The sequence below is a fragment of the Lepidochelys kempii genome, chromosome 24, assembly GCF_965140285.1.
Source record: "Lepidochelys kempii isolate rLepKem1 chromosome 24, rLepKem1.hap1, whole genome shotgun sequence".
In the NCBI taxonomy this organism is placed as follows: domain Eukaryota; kingdom Metazoa; phylum Chordata; order Testudines; family Cheloniidae; genus Lepidochelys; species Lepidochelys kempii.
Window position 1 is genome coordinate 5,801,338 of NC_136403.1, and position 22,156 is coordinate 5,823,493.

At 53.2% G+C, this 22,156-nt stretch overlaps 1 protein-coding gene across 1 annotated transcript; it reads left to right on the forward strand.

Annotated features, from left to right (window-relative positions):
* Positions 1 to 11,659: 11,659 nt before the first annotated feature.
* On the forward strand, positions 11,660 to 16,302 carry LOC140902475 (ras-related and estrogen-regulated growth inhibitor-like protein). The gene is made up of 4 exons (XM_073322584.1): positions 11,660 to 11,841; positions 13,116 to 13,169; positions 13,265 to 13,341; positions 14,063 to 16,302. The coding sequence occupies exons 1-4, from the start codon at positions 11,727 to 11,729 to the stop codon at positions 14,480 to 14,482; spliced, it is 666 nt and encodes a 221-aa protein (XP_073178685.1). The 5' UTR covers positions 11,660 to 11,726; the 3' UTR covers positions 14,483 to 16,302.
* The last annotated feature ends 5,854 nt before the right edge of the window (positions 16,303 to 22,156 follow it).

A 22,156-nucleotide genomic window follows, 5' to 3' on the forward strand; every position in this document is an offset into this window, starting at 1 on the left:
TCTGATGCTCCTTGATGAAACACAAGAGCCTTGTCTTATAACAGGCTTATTCAAAGTGATACAAGCTACGAAAGTGAGATCTTGGAAGAGTGTTGCCCTTTTCATAATGTAATAAAAGTATTGTAACGATAATTAATAATAAATAGTGTGCAATAAGCATGTCATAAAAAACAAATGTTATCTTTCCAAGATCACTGCTTTTATCATTTATACTCAGGTAAAGGAGAAAATCCCCGGAAATATTCATTTTTAGGAGGGGGTTGGTGAGACTTGACATTTTAATGAAAGGGGTTCACAGCTTGTTGAAGTTTGGGAACCACTGTATTAGCAGCTGACAGGCAGTTCCAGCTCCCACTGTGTAGCCCATCCCGCCGGCCAGGGGCCAGCCAACGCCCGAAGCCCTACCGTGCTCTCTTGAGATTGTAAACTGTTCCAGGCAGAGGCTGTCTCCCCCCAGGGGTCTGTACAGCACCACACCCCGGCCCTACCTGCCCCGCCCAAGCCTGAAACACTTACTAGGGCAGAAGCAGTTGCGGTGGGGAAGGCGTCTCCTCTCCAGGGTGCAGCAAGGAGAAATCCCAGAGGATCCTGGCTGTCCCCTGGAAGAGAACGAGGCAGGGCACATGTCAGAGCAGACACAGCTGTGTTAGTGGTGAGCAGGGTGCTGGGGGAGCGAGATCTGGCTGCCTCTCACTGCTAAGGACCCCAGCAGCTGTCTGTCCCTCCAACATATTTCTGTAGCACCTAATTGCCAGCTCTGTGTCTGTCCATCCATCGCTGTTGGACATGGAAGGGGAAACAAGAAATTCTTTGATATCTCTGCAGCACCCATCATACTGGCCAAGCCCCAGGCTGCTGTCTGTCCCTCCCTGCTAGGGAGGGGGGAGTCGGTCCCTCGCCCCAGCAGCTCCCTATGCCAGTGTCTGTCTGCTTGGAGGGAGCCTGACCAGCTTGTAGCTCCCACCTGCCCCAGCCTCATTTACACCCAAAAGCTTCTCTCTGCTCCCCTCCAGCGGCTGAGGCTCAAGCTCGCCTCCTGGGTGATCTCAGGCTGCCCCTCCCACTCTCAACCTGGCCACACCCACTCCTCAATTCCACCCTCCACCCCCACAGGCCCCTTGGCATGGCATTCCCTCTTCCAAACCCTCCTGCCGCTGCAGGCTCTGCCTTCTCCACCCCCCATCTTCCTCCTTTTCCTCCTGCCTTCTCCTTTTCTCTCCCCCAGTCTTCTCTCTCTCCCTGAAAGGGGCACTCCTTCTGCTAGGGGTTATCCCGTGCGTCTGTATCATTGATCAAAACAGGCAGAGGGGAGGAAGATCACCACAAAGGCTGGGATGAGATGGGCCCTCCAGCATCTTTCTCTGGCCCTCCAGCATCTGCTCTGATCCTTGCTGGAGCAGGAAGTTGCGTATAAAGGCAGAAGGGGATCTGGGTGCATTAGCCTGGTTTGGGGATTAATTCTTAACCCTTGGCCGGCGGGACCCATCGTCAGTAACTGAATGCTTTGTAACGTCCCTGGCACAGCACAAGAACAGTGCCGGCGTCCCGTGGCTGCTGGGATCTGGGCAGTGGGTTCAGGTCTCTGCCCGTGAATATCCGCTAGACCAGTCAACCTGTGGGGCGGCTTCAGGGAGGTCATGTTAATACTGGAATGGGGTGAGCTGGGCAGTGCTGTGCCCACGGGTGGGCTGTTGGCAGCAGGACTCAAATCCGGGACCCCTGGTACTAAATGCACCACTCTCTGCTGCCTGAGCTAAAAGACCCAGCTCCATTCCCCAATGCCGGGTCAGGCTCGTCAGCCTGTATCTGGGCCCCAGGCTCCGAGCACCGCATGGAGAGGGCATGGCTTACATGCATAGGAACTACCCACCTGAAAGCAGCATGATCCCAGATGTTGCAGCCATGACCCTTTGGTCCTAGGGTCCCGTTTCTCAGAGAAGAGACAGGACAAGGTGCGGGCTGGAACGTATAGCACAGGCGTTCTTTACAGAGACTGATGGACACAGACAGATCCTGTGGTTCTCCAGCTTCCATCTCATATCACAGCAGCATCTAAGTGGAGATCAAGGCTCCTTTGTGCTAGGCGCTGGACACACAGAGAAGCAGAGACTGTCCTTGAGCCAAAGAGCTTTAGGCAAAAGAAACTGTTCTCTCATTTTACAGCTGGGGAACAAAGACCCAGGAGCAGCTAAGTGCCTTGCCATGTGTTCTACAGGAAGGCCAAGGCAGAGGCAGAACTAAACCCCTAAATCCTAGCCTGGTGTCTTAGCCTTTGCTAGCATTTTCTGAACCTCACGAGCAGGTAGTTCAGTGGGGAAACTGAGGCACAGTGCAGGGAAGTGAGTTGCCCAGCAGCTGTGGCTGAAGCAGGAATAGAGCCCAGCTGTCTTGACTCACCCACCTGTGCTTTGACGTCACAGCTGCCACTGCCATGAGGCAATGAGTTTGGTTCCATTGCAGAGCCCAATGGAGTGTCACCAGGGTGCGCTCTGCCCATTCCCAGCTTCTGGCAAACAGAGGCTAGGGACACCATCCCTGCTCATCCTGGCTAATAGCCCTTGATGGACCTATCCTCCATGAACTTACCTAGTTCTTTTTTAAACCCTGTTGTAGTCTTGGCCTTCACAACATCCTCTGGCAAGGAGTTCCACAGGTTGGTTCAATACAAGATATTACCTCACCCGCCTTGTCTCTCTAATATCCTGGGAACAGCATAGCTTCATTGCTTGGGGTGATCTGACAGCAAGTGTGAAAAATTGGGACACTTTTTTCACCGGGACAGGGTATAGTTGCCTATATAAGAAAAAGCCCCTAATATCAGGATGGTCCTGGTAATATCGGGACATCTGGTCACCCTAACAACACTGCAAACAACCTTTCGGCCTCATTTTCATGTGGAACCCTAAAGCGGGTGTCCCACATGCGCCATCTTCCTCTAGGACATTAACGTGACCGGGCGGCCTCTGGCTGTAAATTACGGTGGAATTCTGCATTCACATCCAGGTCTGGATCAGAGTTCTCAGCCTCGAGGAGCCAGCAGGTGGCGACAGAACTGCAGGAAAGCCCAGAGCAAAGTCGCCAAGGAATGTCGTCCCTTTTATATCAGAGACCCTGCTCAAAAGAAAGCCGCAGGGTATTATCCAAGGGTCAGATTTGTAGCGGTAGCAACAGACAAGTGAGGGATGGCGAGCCCCAGGAGGTGCCTGTATCTGCCTTGCACAGAAAATTAGGTGTTAGCAGGCAGGGGCTGACCTCAGCCAAGGAATGTTTTGCAGCGCAAAGCCACGTCATTTTATTATTCTTGGCATTGGTTGGAGCCATTGTGCAGCTCCCACACTGGGTTGATTACTAGCACATCGAGATGTCATTAGCATTGGGCTGGTGTTGCAATCGGAGGCCTTCTAGCCTCCTGCTTGCTGTCCTAGGTTGGCTCTGGGATTGCAACTCACCCCTGTGCGAAGGGCCCAATATGATCGCTGGGTACCGCTGTGTGGATGAATGTACCAGGCGCCCTCCCAGTCGAACCCCTACCCCTGTGCTGTTGACACCCCAGGCTCACCCTATCTTAATGACTGGCAGCAGGGCAGCAGCTACCAGCGGTGGAATCAGCCGTTAAAGGGAGAAATCTGAAGACAGGGGAGTGAGGCAGCCCTCATTGTTGGGTGGAAGGGTTCCCGTGGGAGGCACATGATGCTTATCTCTCGCTCTCATTCCTCAGCTGGTTGCTGTGGCATCGGAGAACATATAAACTCTCAGATGTCTGAACAAGTTGAACCAGCTGTACAGTGAGTGCTCTGTGGCTCCCAGCTCCTCCTCTGATTCCCCCTCGAGGCCAGATTCTCATCTCAGGGCAAAGCCAGCGTTGCTCTCTCCATTACGCAGAGTGTCCCGGCTTTAGATCACATACAGTGCCCGGTACAAAGGGGCCCTACTGAAATACAAATGACAACAACAAAGGGCTCTGAGCAGCCCAGAATGAGAGACCTGGATGGGAGCATCTCTGCTGCCTTGGCATAGTGAACGTCTGATGTCCTGTCACCTGCTCTCTGTGCAGAACGCAGCTCCACCCACTAGTTTGGCATAACCAGGCTTGTGGGAGGGCTTAGTCCTGGCATAGACTGCGCTCTCTGTTGGAACTCTGAATCTCTGCCAGAGGAGCTGCTGCAATCCCCGAATAGCCCTCCTGCCCGGTTACACTGGGCCATGCCGGGCCGGCCGTTAGTGTTGTGTCCGTATGTGAGCTGCGAAGTGCACCGTCCGAGAACGATTGCATCCTGCCAGTGAGGCTGTAGATTTAATGTACTGCAGCCTCTCCCATAAGTGCCATTTAACATACCGGCGCCTTTCTCATCTAGGCAAACCGGTGCATAAATCTCTCTAATCTCATTCAAATCAAGGCCGCATTCGCTTCTCACGCAGGATATGTCTGTACTGCACGTGAAGGTAGGATTCCAGCTCAGGTGGCCGTTCCCAGGCTAGCTTCAATCTAGTGGGAGCCGCTAGGCAACTAGTGAAGATGTGACAGCTGAGGCTTCACTATGAGCTTGCAACCAGGGACCCCAGGTCCGTACCCTTGTTGGTGACCTATACTGACGTCCGTGCCACCATCTCTTTGCCATTATTGTTCCCCAAGCTGGTTGGCTGAAAGCGAGCATGGTTATACCTGTCTTCACTACAAGCACACCTTCGTTTGCAGGGTGGACGTGCTCTTCCCCTCTTGTAAATCGGAAGATGTGATTGTTCTGGCAATTTCCTGCAAGCGACAAACGTTATGGAGTGTTTTCAGAGTTCATCATATTAAAAAATGCAAATGTTTGTGTGTTACATGGGATTGTCTGTACCTTCTTTAAGGAGAAGCCTTGGCTAATGTAAACCCTGGGATGTGTTATGTGCTTCAAGGGTCTCTTTGAAACACTGGGTTAGACCAGTGATACTCACAGCTCAGTGATTCAGGAGCCAAATTAGTGATCAATGTGACCCAAAAGAGCCACAGGAGAGTGAATGACCAGGGAAATATTTAATATATATATTATCCTCACAGAAAATAAGTTAATAACTTAGTGCAAGTTGGTGATTTAATTGCTTAATAACATAGTTTCAGAGGAGCAGCCATGTTAGTCTGTATTCGCAAAAAGAAAAGGAGGACTCGTGGCACCTTAGAGACTAACCAATAAAAACATCTGCTGTATTTTCCACAGTATGCATCCAATGAAGTGAGCAGTAGCTTACGAAAGCTTATGCTCAGATAAATTGGTTAGTCTCTAAGGTGCCACAAGTCCTCCCTTTCTTTTTGAGCACAAGCTTTCGTGAGTTACAGCTCACTTCATCGGATGCATAAAGTAGACAGTACAGTGAGGAGATTTATATACAAACAGACCATGAAAAAATATACATTGTAAGGAGAGTGAGGCCTTGGAGGTTTTTCACCTTCCTCTCTAGCATGGGGCACGGGTCACTTGCTGGAGGAGTCTCTGCTCCTTGAAGTCTTTAAACTACGATTTGAGGACTTCAATAGCACAGATATAGGTGTGAGGTTTTTGGCAGGAGTGGTGGGTGAAATTCTGTGGCCTGCGTTGTGCAGGAGGTCAGACTAGATGATCATAATGGTCCCTTCTGACCTAAATATCTATGATCACTTAAGATGAGCTATTACCAGCAGGAGAGTGGGATGGGGGGAGAGAAAACCTTTTGAAGTGATAATCAAGGTGGGCCATTTCCAGGAGTTAACAAGAACGTCTGAGGAACGGGGGCGGGGCGGGGGGGAAATAAACAAGGGGAAATAGTTTCACTTAGTATAATGACTCAACAACCACTCCCAGTCTCTATTCAAGCCTAAATTAATTGTATCCAATCCAGTCTCGTTGGACTCCAATGAGAGACTGCTGAATTGGAATTAATTTGCAAATTGGATACAATTAACTCTCCTGCTGGTAATAGCTCATCTTAAGAGATCACTCTCCTTACAATGTATATTTTTTCATGATCTGTGTGTATATATAAAATCTCCTCACTGTACTTTCCACTTTATGCATCCGATGAAGTGAGCTGTAGCTCACGAAAGCTCATGCTCAAATAAATTGGTTAGTCTCTAAGGTGCCACAAGTCCTCCTTTTCTTTTTAATAACATAGTAAAAGCATCCTGATTGGCTAATAACTCAGACTGGTTAATAACTAAATCACACCGTGTTTTGATATCACGTGCTGCAAAGAGCCGCAGGAGACGCACTGAAGAGCCACTCGCGGCTCGACTGTGTTAGACACACAAAGTAGCGGGATTCCTGGGAAACATTTGGGAGTCTGGGCGTGCAAATGACCCACTTCTGGAGCCTTCCTCTTGAAGTTGCGCCTTGAGCAGAAACCCCTCTTCTGGCTGATGACCTAGTCACGGTGGCTTGGAAGCCCCACTGGATGAAAGGAAGAGGCTTAGATCCATGAGTGAGCAAGTTCTGAGTGAAAGGGGTTATGAACAGGTGACCACAGGCAAAACCTCTGTGTTGGGGTTTGAAGGACTTCCCACCAACCCGAGCCCTTGCTGGAGTGAGGGCGTGAGCTCCGGTGAGCTTAGTAGCATGCATGGAGGTTCTTTGATCATTTTAAATATGCTTTTACCTTAAGAATAAATGCGCTTGCTTAGAAAGGGCAGTGTGGGAACTTACAACGGTAGCAATTACACTGTATGCCGTCTCCACAGAGAGAAATGAAGCAGGGCTGCTTAGGTGTCCGTCTTTCACTGGGGAATTTGCAGTACTGTCGGGGGACGGTGCAGCCTGGAAATGCCCTGGTCAAAAGGGAGAGAGAGAGCGGGTCTCCGGCCAAGGAGCCTGGAGCAGGTGCCGTTACTGGACTGTAGAGGAGGAACACAGGTGTAACTGCCCTATGCTGTGACAGACGCTGCTGCATTTGAGTCACTTGAGTTACAGCGGAGTATAATGCCAATGCCAGGGAGAGGTGAATCAGGGCCCTAATCTTGAGGGGGACCTGGCATTGGCCACTGTCAGAAGACAGGATCCTGGCTAGATGGACCTTTGCTCTGACCCAGTATGGCTGTTCTTATGTTCAACTTCTGTTGGTGGAAGAGACAAGCTTTGGAGCTACACAGAGCTCTTCTTCAGGTCTGCGGAAAGAAATCAGCGTGTCTGAGCTAAATGCAACTTTAGAGCAGATAGTTGAGCACAAGGGGTAGGTAACACGCTGTGGGAGTCCCCCCTGAGATGGAGTGGAGACAGGCAGCTAAGGTTGCAAAGAGAAGAATGGGAAAAGTAAATGCCAAAGTTAAGGCTGCACAAGTAAGCTTAACCCTGCCCCCTTGTGGCTCTAATCCGTGGTCCCGGGCTATTTCTCATATACTATACAATTTTATCAAAGCCTTAGACATGCCTGTCGTCCCCCGCCGCACTTCAGACCCATGGACCCATTCACATAGGCCGTCCACACACTCAGCCACAAACACACACACAACCACAGTCATGGACAAAGATCTACACAAACACACATAGATCCACTACATTCACAACCTACACACGCACCTAACCACATAGACACACTAACACAGTCCCCACACTCTCACACAACCTGTGCATACACTCACAAACACCTAACACACAGTCCCCCCCCACACTCTCACACAACCTGTGCGTACACTCACAAACACCTACACGCACTCTAACACACAGTCCCCCCCCACACGCTCACACAACCTGTGCATACACTCACAAACAGTCCCCCCCACACTCTCACACAACCTGTGCGTACACTCACAAACATCTACACACACTCTAACACACAGTCCCCCCCACACGCTCACACAACCTGTGCGTACACTCACAAACACCTACACACACAGTCCCCCCCACACTCTCACACAACCTGTGCATACACTCACAAACACCTACACACACACAACCACACAAACATACTGTCTCACACACATTCTAACACAACTTTACAAACACATGAGCACACACAGACCCATACAAACACAGCCAGACACACGCACACAGAGCCAAATGTGCCACCGCACACATACACACACACACAGAGCCCCATCCACACCAAGCCACGTACACACACACACACACACACACAGAGCGCTGCACAGCACACGTGCCGGGCACACCCCGATCTGGGGCCGGGCACACAGGCAGCAGAGGCATCGGGCATGTGTCCCCATTCAGAAGCAGCCTCCCCACCCCCAGACCTAATTAGCACACGCAGTGGAGTGTGCAGGCGACACAAAGGGAAGCACTAGCCCAAGCTGAGCATCACGTGCTGAGCGGCGTGGAAGGCACGAGAAGGCAAAGGACGGGAGATGCCAATGCAAATGTGGCAAAGCTTGAATCGCTCTCGACACTGTCCCCCCCTCATCCCCCCAGCACCTGCTCCCAGCTCCCCAGCTCACATGCACTTGTCTGGGGCTGGGCATCTGGCAGGCATGTGGGAAACAGCTGCAGAGACCGGTGTTCCCACCCCCAGCACTGAGACCGGCCTTTATAAACATGAGCCTCACAGCCTCCCCTAGGAGGCAGGTCAGGATCTTTATCCCTGTTAACAAAGTGGGGAAACTGAGGCACAGAGCTGGGCAGGGCCATGCAGCAAATCAATGACAGAGAGGGGAATAAAACCCAGGAGCCCTGGCTCACACTAGCCCACAGTTCCCTCCCAGAACAGGCATAGAAGAACCCAGGTGTTCCGACTCGTGTTGGCCTGCTCTAACCAGTAGACAACACTCCTACTATTTCGCTAGAATGAGACCTTCTCCCAGAAGTCCTGAGTCCCAGGACCCCCCAGAGCGAATCCCTAGACATGCTCCCTCCCAGAATTAGGCACCGGACCTAGGAGTCCTGACTCCCCATCCTAGCACACATGTCTCCACACACAACTGCAGAGACAGGGCAGGAATCCCGCCTCCATTGTGTTATCCCAAAGGCCAGGGCAGCTGTACGCCCGCAGAGCCAGTAGGCTGCGGCAAATGGGGACTTATTGGGCCTGATTCTCAGTCACACTCTGGCCCCTTTGTGCCGCTCCAGCAGGGTCATGGGGTCTTCAAGTGGGTGGGAATGGTTCCCCGAGGACTCCCCTCCCCACGCAAAGGCCTCCCCAGCCCCCCGGGTTAGGGGAAGGCTCAGCGCGCTGGCCAGAGTGCGCTGTGTGGTGGCTCTTCTCTGCTCCCCGGGGGCCATGAGGCACACAGCATAAATTAGAGCAGCCCTGCTAATACTAATTGGCTAGAAATCACTTTAAGCTTGTTTATTTCCTGGCCCCAAGAGGGCAGCAGCATCCCCTGCTCTGAAAAGCAGCAGCCTTTACCCGGCGCTCAGTGTCCTGCGTGGGGAATCCAGCTTGCCAAGGCTTCTAAAATGAAAGAAAAAAGTCCAGAACTGTTGTGTAGTAAAGACTCACTTCTCTCTCTCCATCTGCACCCTGGCTCTGTATTCCCACACACCCCATCTACTTATCTAGCTCTTTCAATCCCTCTGATCTATCCACCTTACTCAGCAGCAGGGCATCTGTCTGTCCATCTGTCCTCTAACCCATCTGCAAAGCAGGGGTGTTCAGAGGTGGGTGGTGGAATTAGGAAGAAAATCCCCCAATGGGCAGTTCATTCCATCGTTGTCCCCTAGAAGCTTATTGGCACCTCCCTCTGCAGCAGGGCCATTGGGAGTCAGAGACCTGGCTTCTGTCCCTAGCTCTACCACCAACCTGCAGGAAGACCATGGGCAAATCACTGCCCCACTGTGCCTCAGTTTCCCCCTATGTCCCAGATCTCCTGGGCAATGCCTGAGACAGGCTCTAACCATTCCTAATCCCCCTAGACTATGTCTGTTATTGTGGTGCCTGCAGAGCTACTGGTATGCAATGGGCACCTGGGGTTCAGATTTGGAGTATCCCCCAGACTTCAGTCAGGGAATGGGGGCTGGCTCTCGGTTTTTGGCTCAGATCTGCCTGGTTTGGAGGTTGGTCTCTGGGTGTGCTTGCATCCTGCTAGGGGCTAAGGCCCAGATCTTCAGAGGTATTTAGGCACCTAAATCCCATTGACTTCAATGGGAGTCAGGCACCTACATACCTTTGAGGATCTGAGAGCCCCTGGCTGTGCCACAGAGCTGAAGGCGCTGCAGCTTCCGGCTGGGAACCTCTGCCTCCTTACGGGCCTTCACACTGTGTTCAGCCAGGAGAGCACAGGGTGTGAAAGGGATTCTTGCAGGCCCAGGCATGACAGCTCCTAATGAACTGGCTCCCTGGCTGGGCTGAGCTGGGAGGAACAGGTCCGGCTGGGAAGCAGCCAGGGAGTTCTGAGGACAGGCAAAGGGTGGGCGAAGGCAGAAAGCGAAAGGAGTTTCTATTCTGCTCAGGGTGTGTGTGTGTGTGGGTGTGTGAGAAAGAGAGAGAGAGAGAGAGATTCTGTGTGTGAAACTGCGTGACAGAGAGATTGTGTGTGTGTTTGTGCACACAAGATTCTGTGAGCAGGTGTGAGATTCTCTGTGTATGCATATGTGTGTGTGTGTGTGAGATTGTGTGTGCGTGCGCACATGAGCATCTGTGTGTGTGACTGTGCGTGCAGGAGATTGTCAGTGTGCACACACACAAGGGAAAGAGTGCATGCACGAGGAAAGTGTGTACCTGTGTGAGAGCATGTCTGCGTGTGTCAGTGTGACAGGGAAAGTGGGTGTGTGTATGAATAGGTGTGCAAAGGAAAGTGTGTGCGTGCATGCAAGGGAAAGTGTGCGTGTGTGTGTGAGCGTGTCTCTGTGTTTCAGTGTGCGTGCAAGGGAGAGGGTGTGATAGGACGGTGTGTGCTCGTGCAAGAGTACCTACAATTGTGGGTTTGCTGCCCGCTTGTGCATGTGTACAGGGGTGTGAGGAACAGTTTGTGTAATTTTGTGTCTGTGTGAATATAGGTGTGCTAAGATGTGACTACAACTTTGTATATGTGAGCCTGCTGGTGTGTAGGAATGTGTGTGTCTGTGCGTGTCTGTGTGGAACTGTGTTGTGTGTAACTCTGGGTGAACTTGTGTGTGTGTGGGGGGGGGGTTATACCTGGGGGCAGCGACGTGTCTGAGAAAAATCAATAGTTGTGTGAGCATGTGTGTGTGTGAATACCTCTGTGTGAATGTGAGTCCTGTGTGTATCTGTGTGAGGAAGCAATGGATTGTGTCGATGAACCTGCATTTGTGTGTGCATAGATGTGTATCTCTGCATAAATTCTTGTGAGTCTCCATGAGGATGCCCTGGTGTGTGTGTGGGTGTGGGTGGGTGTGGGTGGGTGCGTGCGTGTGCTGGGAATCTGTATTTGTCTGCCTCTGTGTGTAAGGATGCACAGGGCTGTGTGTTGGTGTGCTGGGTTTTGTGTGTGTGTGTTGTGAGCCCGTGTTTGTGTCTCTGTGTGAATGACTGTGTGCACGCCATGGATTTTGCGTGTCCCCTAGGGTGTGTGTGTCCGTGCGTGTGCCCTGGGTTGTGTACTGTGAACCTGTATCTGTGTGTGTCTGCGTGTGTCTCTGTAAAAATGACTGAGTGTGTGCGCCCTCGGTGTTGTGAGCCAATGTTTGTGTCTGGCTCTGGGGGGGGGGTGATCAGAGCGTTGGGGGGGGGGGTGTGGGGAGCTGTCCCTGTGTGTCCGTCACTCAACCCCCGGCTCCGCCTCTCCCCTATAAACCAGGCTCCGGCGCTGTCCGGACTCGCAGAGCAGCAGCTCCCGGCCCGGACCCCGAGCCCGCCCCGCGCCCCAAATGGTCGTTCAGCTCCGCACGGCGCCCCAGCAGCCCGGCGGGATGTCCGAGGGGAGCCAGCCCAAAGTGGAAGCCAACATCCTGGTGCTGGGAGCGGAGAAAGTGGGGAAATCCGGTGAGTGTTGGGCACCCCGCAGCCTCCCTCCACCCTCCCTGCCCCCCACTGCCCCCTCCCCTCCATCTCCCACTGCCCCCTTCCTCCATCCTGCCCTCCACCCTCCCTGCCCCCCACTGCCCCCTTCCCTCCACCATCTCCGCCCCCCACTGCCCCCTTCCCTCCGCCCCCCACTGCCCCTTCCCTCCGCCTCCACTGCCCCCCACTGCTCACTTCCCTCCACCCTCCTGTCCTCCCACTGCCCCCTACTGCTCCCTTCCCTCCTGTCCTCCCTCTGCCCCCTTCCCTCCACCCTCCCTGCCCCCCACTGCCCCCTTCCCACTGCCCCCTCCTGCTCCCTTCGCTCCTGTCCTCCCACTGCCCCCTCCCCTCCATCTCCCACTGCCCGCTTCCTCCATCCTGCCCTCTACCCTCCCTGCTCCCCACTGCTCCCTTCCCTCCACCCTCCCTGCCCCCCACTCTCCCTGCCTCCCACTGCCCCCTACTGCTTCCTTCCCTCCTGTCCTCCCACTGCTCCCTTCCCTCCACCTCCCACTGCCCCCTACTGCCTCCCACTGCTCCCTTCCTTCCTGTCCTCCCACTGCCCCCTTCCTCCATCCTGTCCTCCTCCCTGCCCCCTACTGCTCCCTTCCCTCCTGTCCTCCCACTGCTCCCTTCCCTCCACCCTCCCTGCCCACCACTGCCCCCTCCCCGCCATCTCCCACTGCCTCCATCCTTCCCTCCACCCTCCCTGCCCCCTACTGTTCCCTTCCCTCCACCATCTCTGCCCCCTACCTCTCCCTTCCCTCCTGTCCCCCCACTGCCCTCCACCCTCCCTGCCCACCACTGCCCCCTCCCCGCCATCTCCCACTGCCTCCATCCTTCCCTCCACCCTCCCTGCCCCCTACTGCTCCCTTCCCTCCACCATCTCTGCCCCCTACCTCTCCCTTCCCTCCTGTCCCCCCACTGCCCTCCACCCTCCCTGCCTCCTACTGCCCCCTCCCCTCCATCCTCCTACTGCCCCCTTCCCTCCAATGCTCCCACTGCCCCCTTCCTTCCACCCTCCTGTCCTCCCACTGTCCCCATGGCTGGGAACAAGCCACGCTGTACCATGTGCGTGTGAACGGCTGTTCTCTGAGTTCCCACTCTGGCATTGCCCACCACCCTGATCCCACTGGGAGCATGCGGGCGCTAGGGGATGGGCTGGGAGGCCCAGGAATCGCTTTCAGTCCTGCCAGGCGATCCGGGCTCAGCTTGGTGCCAGCCGGGGTAACGTTGGGTCTCTTTTGTTCTAGCTCTGACAGTCCGATTCCTCACCCGGAGGTTTATTGGTGAATACGGGGATATTGGTGAGTAGCTTTGGGTTATGACTTTCTTTCTTACTTTCAAGTCCACGCTCTCTTAACAGCTCCCTCTTTTCCCTCCCCTCCCTGTGTGGCTCCAGAATCCGTTTACACGCACAATGTGATGGTTGGAGGCAGAGACGTTTGCTTCAGCATCTGGGACTCCACCTGCCCCCAGGTGAGAAATCGCAGCCTGTGGCTTCCAACCCAGGCAAACAGCTTTGGGGACCGAATGGATGGAATGGGTTTCTTGGGCCTCGGGCCAGCTCCTAACAGGACAGGTGTCCTCTCAGTGGATGGAGCCCCCCCCCCCCCCCCCCGCTTCCGCTCCTAGAGGGGCACATGGGCAAGGACAAACTTGCTCTGATTCTGCGGGGCCTACAGGAAACCTCTCTGCCCTCAGAGTGCCGCCATATGCCCACAACAAACATGGCCACCTTGGCTTCCAGCCCACCCAAGGCTGAGAAATGGCACCCAATTACTTTTTGTGGGAGGGAGGCTGAATAAAGATCGAGGGGGGAGGGTGAGAGCATTGCTGACAGAACTGACCCTCCCCGGTGCCCTGGTACTACTCCTGAAGCGACCAATGTCAGGCACTCACCAGCGTCTTCATGTGCCCCCAACAAAGATGGCTGCTTCAGCTCTTCCCCAGTAATAGCCAGACCCTCCCTCCCTTCCCAGCTGGTCAGTTGTGCCTTGCGGCACCTGGAGGGAAAATCCTTTACACACACACACACACACCCCGCCACCGCCCATTTCCTCCCCAGCTGGGCTGAGGCAAGAAAGGGGGTTGATCTGGTCACTGTGGCGACGACGTGATGGCCTCTTCGCCCTGGCTAACTCCTGGTTTTTGTCCCGCTCTCTCTAACCTTCCCCCCACCCCCCCGCCTCCTCTCCAGGCCGCCGAGCTCCAGGGCTGGGTGAGCGAGAAGCAGCTGCGCTGGGCGGACGGCTTCGTCGTGGTCTACAGCATCTGCGACCGCTCCAGTTTCCACCTGGCCCACCAGCAGCTCCAGCGCATCCGGCAGCTGAAGAGACGGGGCAGTTCCGAGAAAGCGCCCGTCATCCTGGTGGGCAACAAGCGGGACCTGCAGCACCGGCGGGCCGTCTCCAGCGAGGAAGGGCGGCTCCTGGCCCTCTCCACAAACTCGGGCTTCTTCGAGATCTCGGCTGCCGAGACGTACCACGGCGCCCTGGTGGTCTTCCACGAGCTCCTCGACCTGGTGCGGGACTCCAGGAGCTCTGGCAAGAAGGCCGTGGGCATCCGCAGCATCGTCCGCAGCATGTCAGCCGTCTTCGGGAGGAGGAGGACAGAATAGCGAGGAGGGGTCCCGCGAGGAGAGCTCAGATTGTGGGGACAACGGAACGTAGCCAAAGCATGCACCAGTGGCTTGGATGTCGCCAGTTCCTCAGCATGGCATGGAGCACCGGATGAGCCTCTTGACGAGGGTACATGGCAAGAGCCATGGGGAAGCAGCTCTCTGTGTGTGCCCCCGGCCTTCTCTGGTGGGAGCTCTGGCTGGAGTCTGCGATATAATCGGGGTGGTAATTACATTCCGCCTCCCTATCTGTGCCCGCTGGCAGATTCCGCTGGAGGAATGAGTCTCCACATGCCCCTTCCTAAAAATTGTGACCGTGTGGCTGTTAAAGAGCGGCTGCGCTCCGCCCCAGAGGTGGGTGCATTTCGCGGGGAGGGTGAACGAGCTATGTTTACAGTGAACCAGGTTTATCAAGTGGACATTTGGGTGCCCAATTCTCCCCTGACACCTGTGCTTTGTGGAAGCATTCACACCAGTGCCGAGTGGGCGTGTAAGCTTAGCAACGCCAAAAGGCAGCATTTTACGGGCACTTTGACTCCAGAGGGCCAAAATCCCTGCTGGAGGAAATTTGCACTGTTCCATGGAACTGCGTCAAATTTGGAACACAAGGAAGCAGAGAATCTGTCACCCAGATCCCATATTTGGATGGTAAGGTCAGTATATGGGACCTGAGCCTGAATTCAGGCTGAACTCCCATTGAAAGTCAGATACCACAGTGAGGGGCAGTGTATAAAACCTTTGCTTGAAGTTCAAGCATTGGGCCCTCTTAACCAAAGGAATGACTGTCTGCAGCAACCTAAGAGCCTGAAGCACAAAGTTTACGTACTTTTAAGGGGCCCCTGTTTTAAAACTTGGCTCTAAACCCTCGGGTAATAGAGAAAAGATTAGAATCTGGTGATGAAATAATGGGGCTTACTGTAATTTGAGTAGCTTGTGCCAGCCCCACTGGGTTGCATTGGTTTTTCTGCTGGGTTTCCAAATAACTTTTAGCAGGAAAAGTCATCGGGTCAGGGTTCTGATCTCAGTTATGTTGGTCTGAACCCAAAGACTTTAACAGAGTCACTCTGGATTTACACTTGCTGTAACTGAGAGCAGAATCTAATGCATTGCGTGACTCATCAGCTACACCAGTGTAAATCCACAGTCACTCCATTAGTCAGTAGAGTGACTCTGAATTTACATCAGTGTAACTGACAGAGGAAATCCGGGCCTTTTACTGCACTCCGTAAGCAGCAACGGTGGCATTTGTCATTGCATGCAGCGAAGGCTAGTGACAGAAGGCTCAGGACTCTGGGGTTCAATTCCCGGCTCTGCCACTGATTTGCTGTGCGACTTTGGGCAAATCACATCCCGCCCCGTGCCTCAGTTTCTCCATCTGTAAGATGGGGATAATAATGCCTACCTCACAGTTTGTGTGGTGTGAGGCTTCATTAGTTACAAAGTGTTAAACTATTATTGATTTTTTCCAAAGCCAAATTCTCAACCTAGAATATTAGAAACATAGAGTTGCTGATAGATAGGGCTTTTAGTATTTAAGGCAGGGTCATTTTAAATGCCACCTGTCCCAGGGTGAGTGGATGATGTTATTGTCTCCAGCAACTGGAATACAAATTCTCCTGACTAAAATGTGAACTGTTGTATATTTGTGAATAACATAAATATTTAACTTATTGGGAGCGTTCTTCATCAGAGTGAATGTTTACATCCGGAATTTTTTTTCCGGTTAAAATATTCTTCTTGCACATTAGAAAAAATAAATGATTGTGGAAAAAATGTTATTTTTGGATGGGCAATAAAAGTTTGTATGTTATAAAAGAAAATAGTTTGATGCTTTCACTATGACTCTTCACCCTTGGAGGAAAATCTCAAAGGAGCTGGGTTTGGTTCGTGGTTTTGCCACGGACACCCAGGGTGATCTGGGCAAGTTACTCAGGCCCAGATATTACAACAGGGGGGAAAAAAGTTTGGGGGGGTCAGATTTCTAAGTAATGAACAGACAATAGAGGGCTTCTGGCACTGATCTGTTACCTAGTGGATGGAGAACTGCCCGGGGGACTCAGAAAACCTGGATTCTAGTCCCAGCTCTGCTGCTGGGTGACCGCGGGCAAGTCACATCCCCGCTGTGTGCCTCAGTTTCCCTGTCTGTAAAATGAGTATAATTATACTGCCCACCTTTGGAAAGCGCTTTAAGACCTGCTGGTGATAAGAGCGAGTGGTTATTATTTAACCCTCTCCCACACTACAAAGCCAAAGGGATGAGCAGCGAATGGAGTGGCAGGTACCTTCTGCACAGATGCAGTCTGTGCTGAGGTCAGAGCAGGAGGCCACAGTGTAATGAGTTGTTGTGCCCTGGGCCACTTCTCACAGCACAGAGCAAGGGGGTTTTCTTTGCAGGTTGGGTTCTAGTGGACAGAGTAAGGGGACTCCTGGGACCCACGTCTAGGAGGGAGTGTAGCTTGGTGGGTTAAAGGAGGGGAGCGGGAGCCAGGACTCCTGGGCGCTCTCCCTGTGATTGACCTCAGATGAGTCACTCCTGCTCCTGGTGTCTTACTGCAGTTAGTTTTCCCTTCCTCCCAGCACCGGGTGGAGCCCTGCAGAGAAGTGCTCACACTGTCCCAGGCACTGGACAGAGGGAGCTGGCTGATCTGCAGCCACCCAGACGGGGGCAGAATCTACGCAGCACTTTGGACCACCCTGTCCCCAGCCATGCGGCAGAAGCTGCGGCTGAGGAGCGGAGGGAGGCTAGCGGTGCTATTTGTGACGCTGAGTGGGAGGGGGGCATGGAACTGATGCCCACGTGCTGTGACAGTCACCATCCGTGGGTTCTCAGGAGGCAGCTCCCCCACAGGTGGGCATTTGGCAGCGTTACCCAGTGTCCAAGCAGAGCCTAGGGCCGCCTGCAGCCCTGACTCACATGGGGACATCTGTGGGGGAAATTCTGGGGTGGTGTAAATGACACATGGGGCCTGAGCCTCAGTCACTCCACCCAGGCTGGAGGGGGGAGGGAAGGCATTAAGTCTTTTATTCTGCCCAGCCTCCAGTGTAAATCAGAGGGGCCTCAGGGCTGCTCTAACTTACGCTCTGCTCCCCATGGGCCCTCGGCAACAGAGAACAGCCACAGTTACGCCCTGATCCACCCCCTTGCTCTTATTACCAGCCTCCCACAGACATGAGTGGCGGAATCCACTGTGGTCTGAAGGGAGTATGAAGTCCTGAGTTTATATCCCAGCCAAGGGACCATAGTACACCTGGAATCCAGCCCTCTCTACTAAACCAATTGGTTCAGTCATAGGACACTGGGCTGGGGCTCAGGAGACCTGGATTTGATGCCTAGCTCTGCTACAGACTCACTGTGTGACCCTGGGCAAGTCACTTGAGCGCTCTCTCTGTGCCTCAGTTTTCCCATGTGCAGCATGGAGATAAAGACCATTTGCAATTGTATGCTGATAAGGGACATTATAAGGACCTAGGCAGAGAGTTAACCCCCTGTTTGCCAGTGCACATGGGGCTCCGCACTCAGGCACTGAAGATGGAAATGGATCTATTCTCCCTGGGATCCACACGGCTACAACAACCCTGCAAACAACTAGTCTCTCGGGGACAGTGCAGATGTGAAGCTTGCCCTGCTGCTACATGTTCTGGGTGGATAAACAAAGGAATCGAGCACCTGGGATGCCTCACACCAGCACTGATCTGTGTTTGGTTTTACACCGGAGTCCATACACTGAAGCCAATGACCTGGAATAGCATTTACCCCTCTGTGTGGAGGCCCACACATTCTCCCCTGAGCTGGTGTGCTACAAGGTGACCCAGAGCTCTGGGGCCATGCCCCCTTAGTCAGCGGCATCTCAGGAATCTGATAACCTCACAACGGGCTGAGCATTCACAGAGATGCAGTCATTTCCCCTTGCTGGGGGCAACATAGCAAACAAAGGTCAGCTCCCGTCATTTCCAGGATGTTACAGAAAGGCTCTGGATTTGGGAGAGCCCAGTAGCAGCTACGGGCCAGGCTCTGATCTCTCTTATACTGGTGTAAATCAAACGCAGCAGAGTGACTCTGGGTTTGCACCAGGGATCAGAATCCGGCCCAGTCTCCCAATCCAGTAGGGACTGGGGGTCTGTGGAATCTGAGGCTGCCTGTAAAGAAGGACCATGCAAAGAACATTATAAAAAATAACATGCAGGGAAAGATAGAAGTTAAAGGCAGCACAGATCAAATAAAAAATGTAGGGTCCCATCCTGGTGCTGATGGAAATATATTTGACATCCCTGTTCACCAATCCCCCTAAAGCTGCCATATCAAGAAACAATGGGCCCTTTTGGATCATGGAAGGTGAATCAAAGGATCTGTTCTATCTGGTTTAGGGCATTAAATAGGAACCTTGTATGGAGGTGCAGAGCTACTCTACTGACTCACCCTTTCAGCCAGACCAGGTGGGGCCTGATTAAGCCTGCTCAACAACATAAAGGCTGAGAGTCTGGGAGTGAAGGGAGAGCTAGAAGAGGGCCCATAGGGAAAAGATGTAATGAGCCTGCTCAGGATGGAGCTTAAGAGAGAGGGGGGCTAAAGTTTATCATGATAAGCACAGTCCTGCGTGAGGGCTTTGTTACCTTAATGAAAGAGGAAGGCCAGCAGTGTGGAAGGGTGAGCTTGGACAATGTCCATCATGCATGTGCTGTGTTAGGAGCCAAGCACAGAGGGCCACTGACCATGGATCGTGCCAGATAAGGGTCTACTGACCTACCAGGAGTTAAAGTGGAAGGTAATTCTGGGTAAACAGCTGGGTGCATGAGGCTCCGGCTTTCCAGTTACAAAGGGGCCCCAGGCTCTCAAGACACTGCTCTGTCTAGCAGCAGCCGTTACTTCCCATGCACCAGGGGCCTGATTCTCTGCACTGGTGGCCATTGTTTATACCATGCAAAGCACCGGCTCAGAACGGTAGCATTTGACACGCACACTGTGCTGGTGTAAATGACAGCACCAGGGGCAGGGTGATGGAGCTGGGGCTTGGAGCCAAACAAGTCCAGGTGGATCTCAACTCCGGAACGGGCTGAAACCAAACCCTGGGTGGAATCAGGACTTGGATCTGAATTCTGCAGCTCCGGTCCACCTTTACCTCCACTGTAACATTTATGGGCTGGGGGCACCTTCACCTGGCCCTACCAGGAAGGGTCAAGCAGCCTCTGAACAGTGAGATAAAGAAGAGGCCTGGGGCTTGCTCTTCAGAGATGCTGAGCACCCACAAACGCAGCTGAAGTCAACAGCCGCTGGGGGCACTGAGGATCTTGGAAAATCAGCTCCATAAGGCAGATCTCTGGAAGACTCCAGGCAAATGACTTGATCAAAAGGCCCCCTGGAATACGGAGGTAACACACATCCTGTGTCTGTAGAGACACCAATAAGCATCGGCTTCTGTGCGCTCTCAGCAAGGCAGCGATTGAAGGAGGCTTGAAGAACTGAAAAGGAAGAACATGAGGGCAAGGAATAGAACAGAAGACTCATTTAACAGCGGGTGAGGGGACACCAGATTCGTCAATCAATAGCCTCACTACAGAGTCGCAGGGCTGGATTCTCCACTCACTTTCCCCAGTGTTGAAAAGGAGCAATCAATGGTGCTTCGCCAGTGTGAAACCAGCATGAGATCAGATTCTGGCCCACTTGCTGACCCTGGTGCTGCACCAGCTGGCTGCGGGGTGAGTGAAATGTACGTGTGCGAGCTAAGGGAGAGGTGGAGCAATTCCACAGTGGTCTCGCAGGGCCTGATTCGCACCTCAAACTGGTGTAAGTCAGGGGAACACACATTGGAGTCACTGGACTTTTCTCTGAGGGGAAAATCAAGCTAAAGAGGGATACATATTTTGCAAAGCCACAGTCTGAGGGCGCATACAATGCACAGGGCATGCATATCGCCGCTCGCGTGGGCCCGGAGCCTGCAGCCACTCAGCCCTCTTCTGGAACTGCAAAGGAAAGGAGGAGAGACCAGGCTCTAAGCCAGCCCGAATGGGAATGGCAGGTTATCTGAGACAGGTGCACCTGTTTAGATACAATCCAAAGTGCCCCCCAATCTATTGTTTAAACATAGACATGGGGAACTAGCTGCAGGATGCCTTCAGCAGGAGAATGCAACTTCCTGGCCCTGGGAGGAGTGTGATCTAGTGATTTAAACAGGGGGCTGAGAGACAGGACATTCTATGTCTGGCTCTGGGAAGAGAGTGGGGTCTAGCAATTAGAACCAGGGGGCTGGGAGGTAGGACTCCTGGGTTCCATTCCCAACACTGGGGTGGGGAGTGTTGTCTAGGATGGGAATTTAGGATTCCTGGAGTCTATTCCCAGCTCTGCCACTAACATGCCCTGTGACAAGTCACATAGTCTCTCTGTGCCTCAGTTTCCCCACCTGTAAAGTGGGGGATAACACCCATGTGCACAGCATGTTCTGAGAGTCTGAGCTAGCGATGCAAGAGCCAAGGATTGCTGTTTCTGAGTGAGCTGTTCCAGTTTGCAGACACAAGAAAATGGCAGGCTCCAGTGAACATGGCTGGGAGGCTGGGTTTATGTATTTATTTTTTTATTACCTTTTACAGAACACAAGCACAGGAAGGGAAATGCCAGAGGGAGAGGAACCTAGCCTTGGAGCAAAACTGACCGAAGCTCGTTCACGAGGGCCCTGGATCGAGGGAGCCTGTCCTGCTGCAGTGTCTTTGGAGGTGACGACTCAGTCGTGCGAGAGCCACAAAGGGTTCCCATGCAGCAGCTGCCACGAGAACCACCTCCCTATAATGCCATCTCTTCCCTCTCCCTGGCTTGTCTAACTCCACCCTCCTCTCTCTCCCCCTACATGCAGGCCAGCTTTTCTTGGCACAAGAGCCTTCTCCAGTGCAGCTTCACTCCCCTGGGGCAGCCGTCCTGCATCTCTCCTCCCCAGCCCGTGCTTCCGGAAGATCCAGGCCCTCTCTACTCTATATGATTTAGCTTCCTAATGCCATAAAGCCACTTAGGGTACACTCGCATGGAAGGACAGGATACAAAATCGAGGTCCCCCTTTTGCACACTGCTCCTGCGCGTTTGAAGCCAGAGGGAGCGAAGGGCGCTCTGCAGCTGGCAGGACTGGGTGCTAAAGCTGATATATGCCAGCTATTTGGTAACCCCGGCACTTCCACTGCATTGGGGGTGTTTTGCATGTGAGATTTAGCCCTGGACCATCTCCTCTACATCACAGCAAACTGCTTGGAAGAGCTGGAAATACATGAGACCTTAGACTGTGTTCAGTAAGCGCCGCTCAGCTTTGGGGACCGTTACTGCCCTTGGGAGACAGGGGTTCTTTGGAAGCATAGCTGTGGTAGTTGGGGAAGATGTGATGGGGTGTCAGTTAATAGGGGAGGGAAGGCTTGGCAGCTGCCAGCAGTGGGATTGGGCTGGCATGCTGGTCACTGGATAAGATGCCTTCCACAGGGGGTGGCTGTCGGCATGTTTACCACTGGGCATGTTAGGGGGATTAACCTGCAGAACTCCCAGCTGTGGGATATTAACTGAGGTTATCCTGGGGAACTCCCTGCTGCAGCATGATATCTGAGGCTATTCTGTGGAACTTCCTGTTGCAGAATGATGTTTCAGGTTAACTTACAGAGCCCCCTGCTGCAGGATATTAACTGGTTCTGCTCAGCCCCCCACCCCAA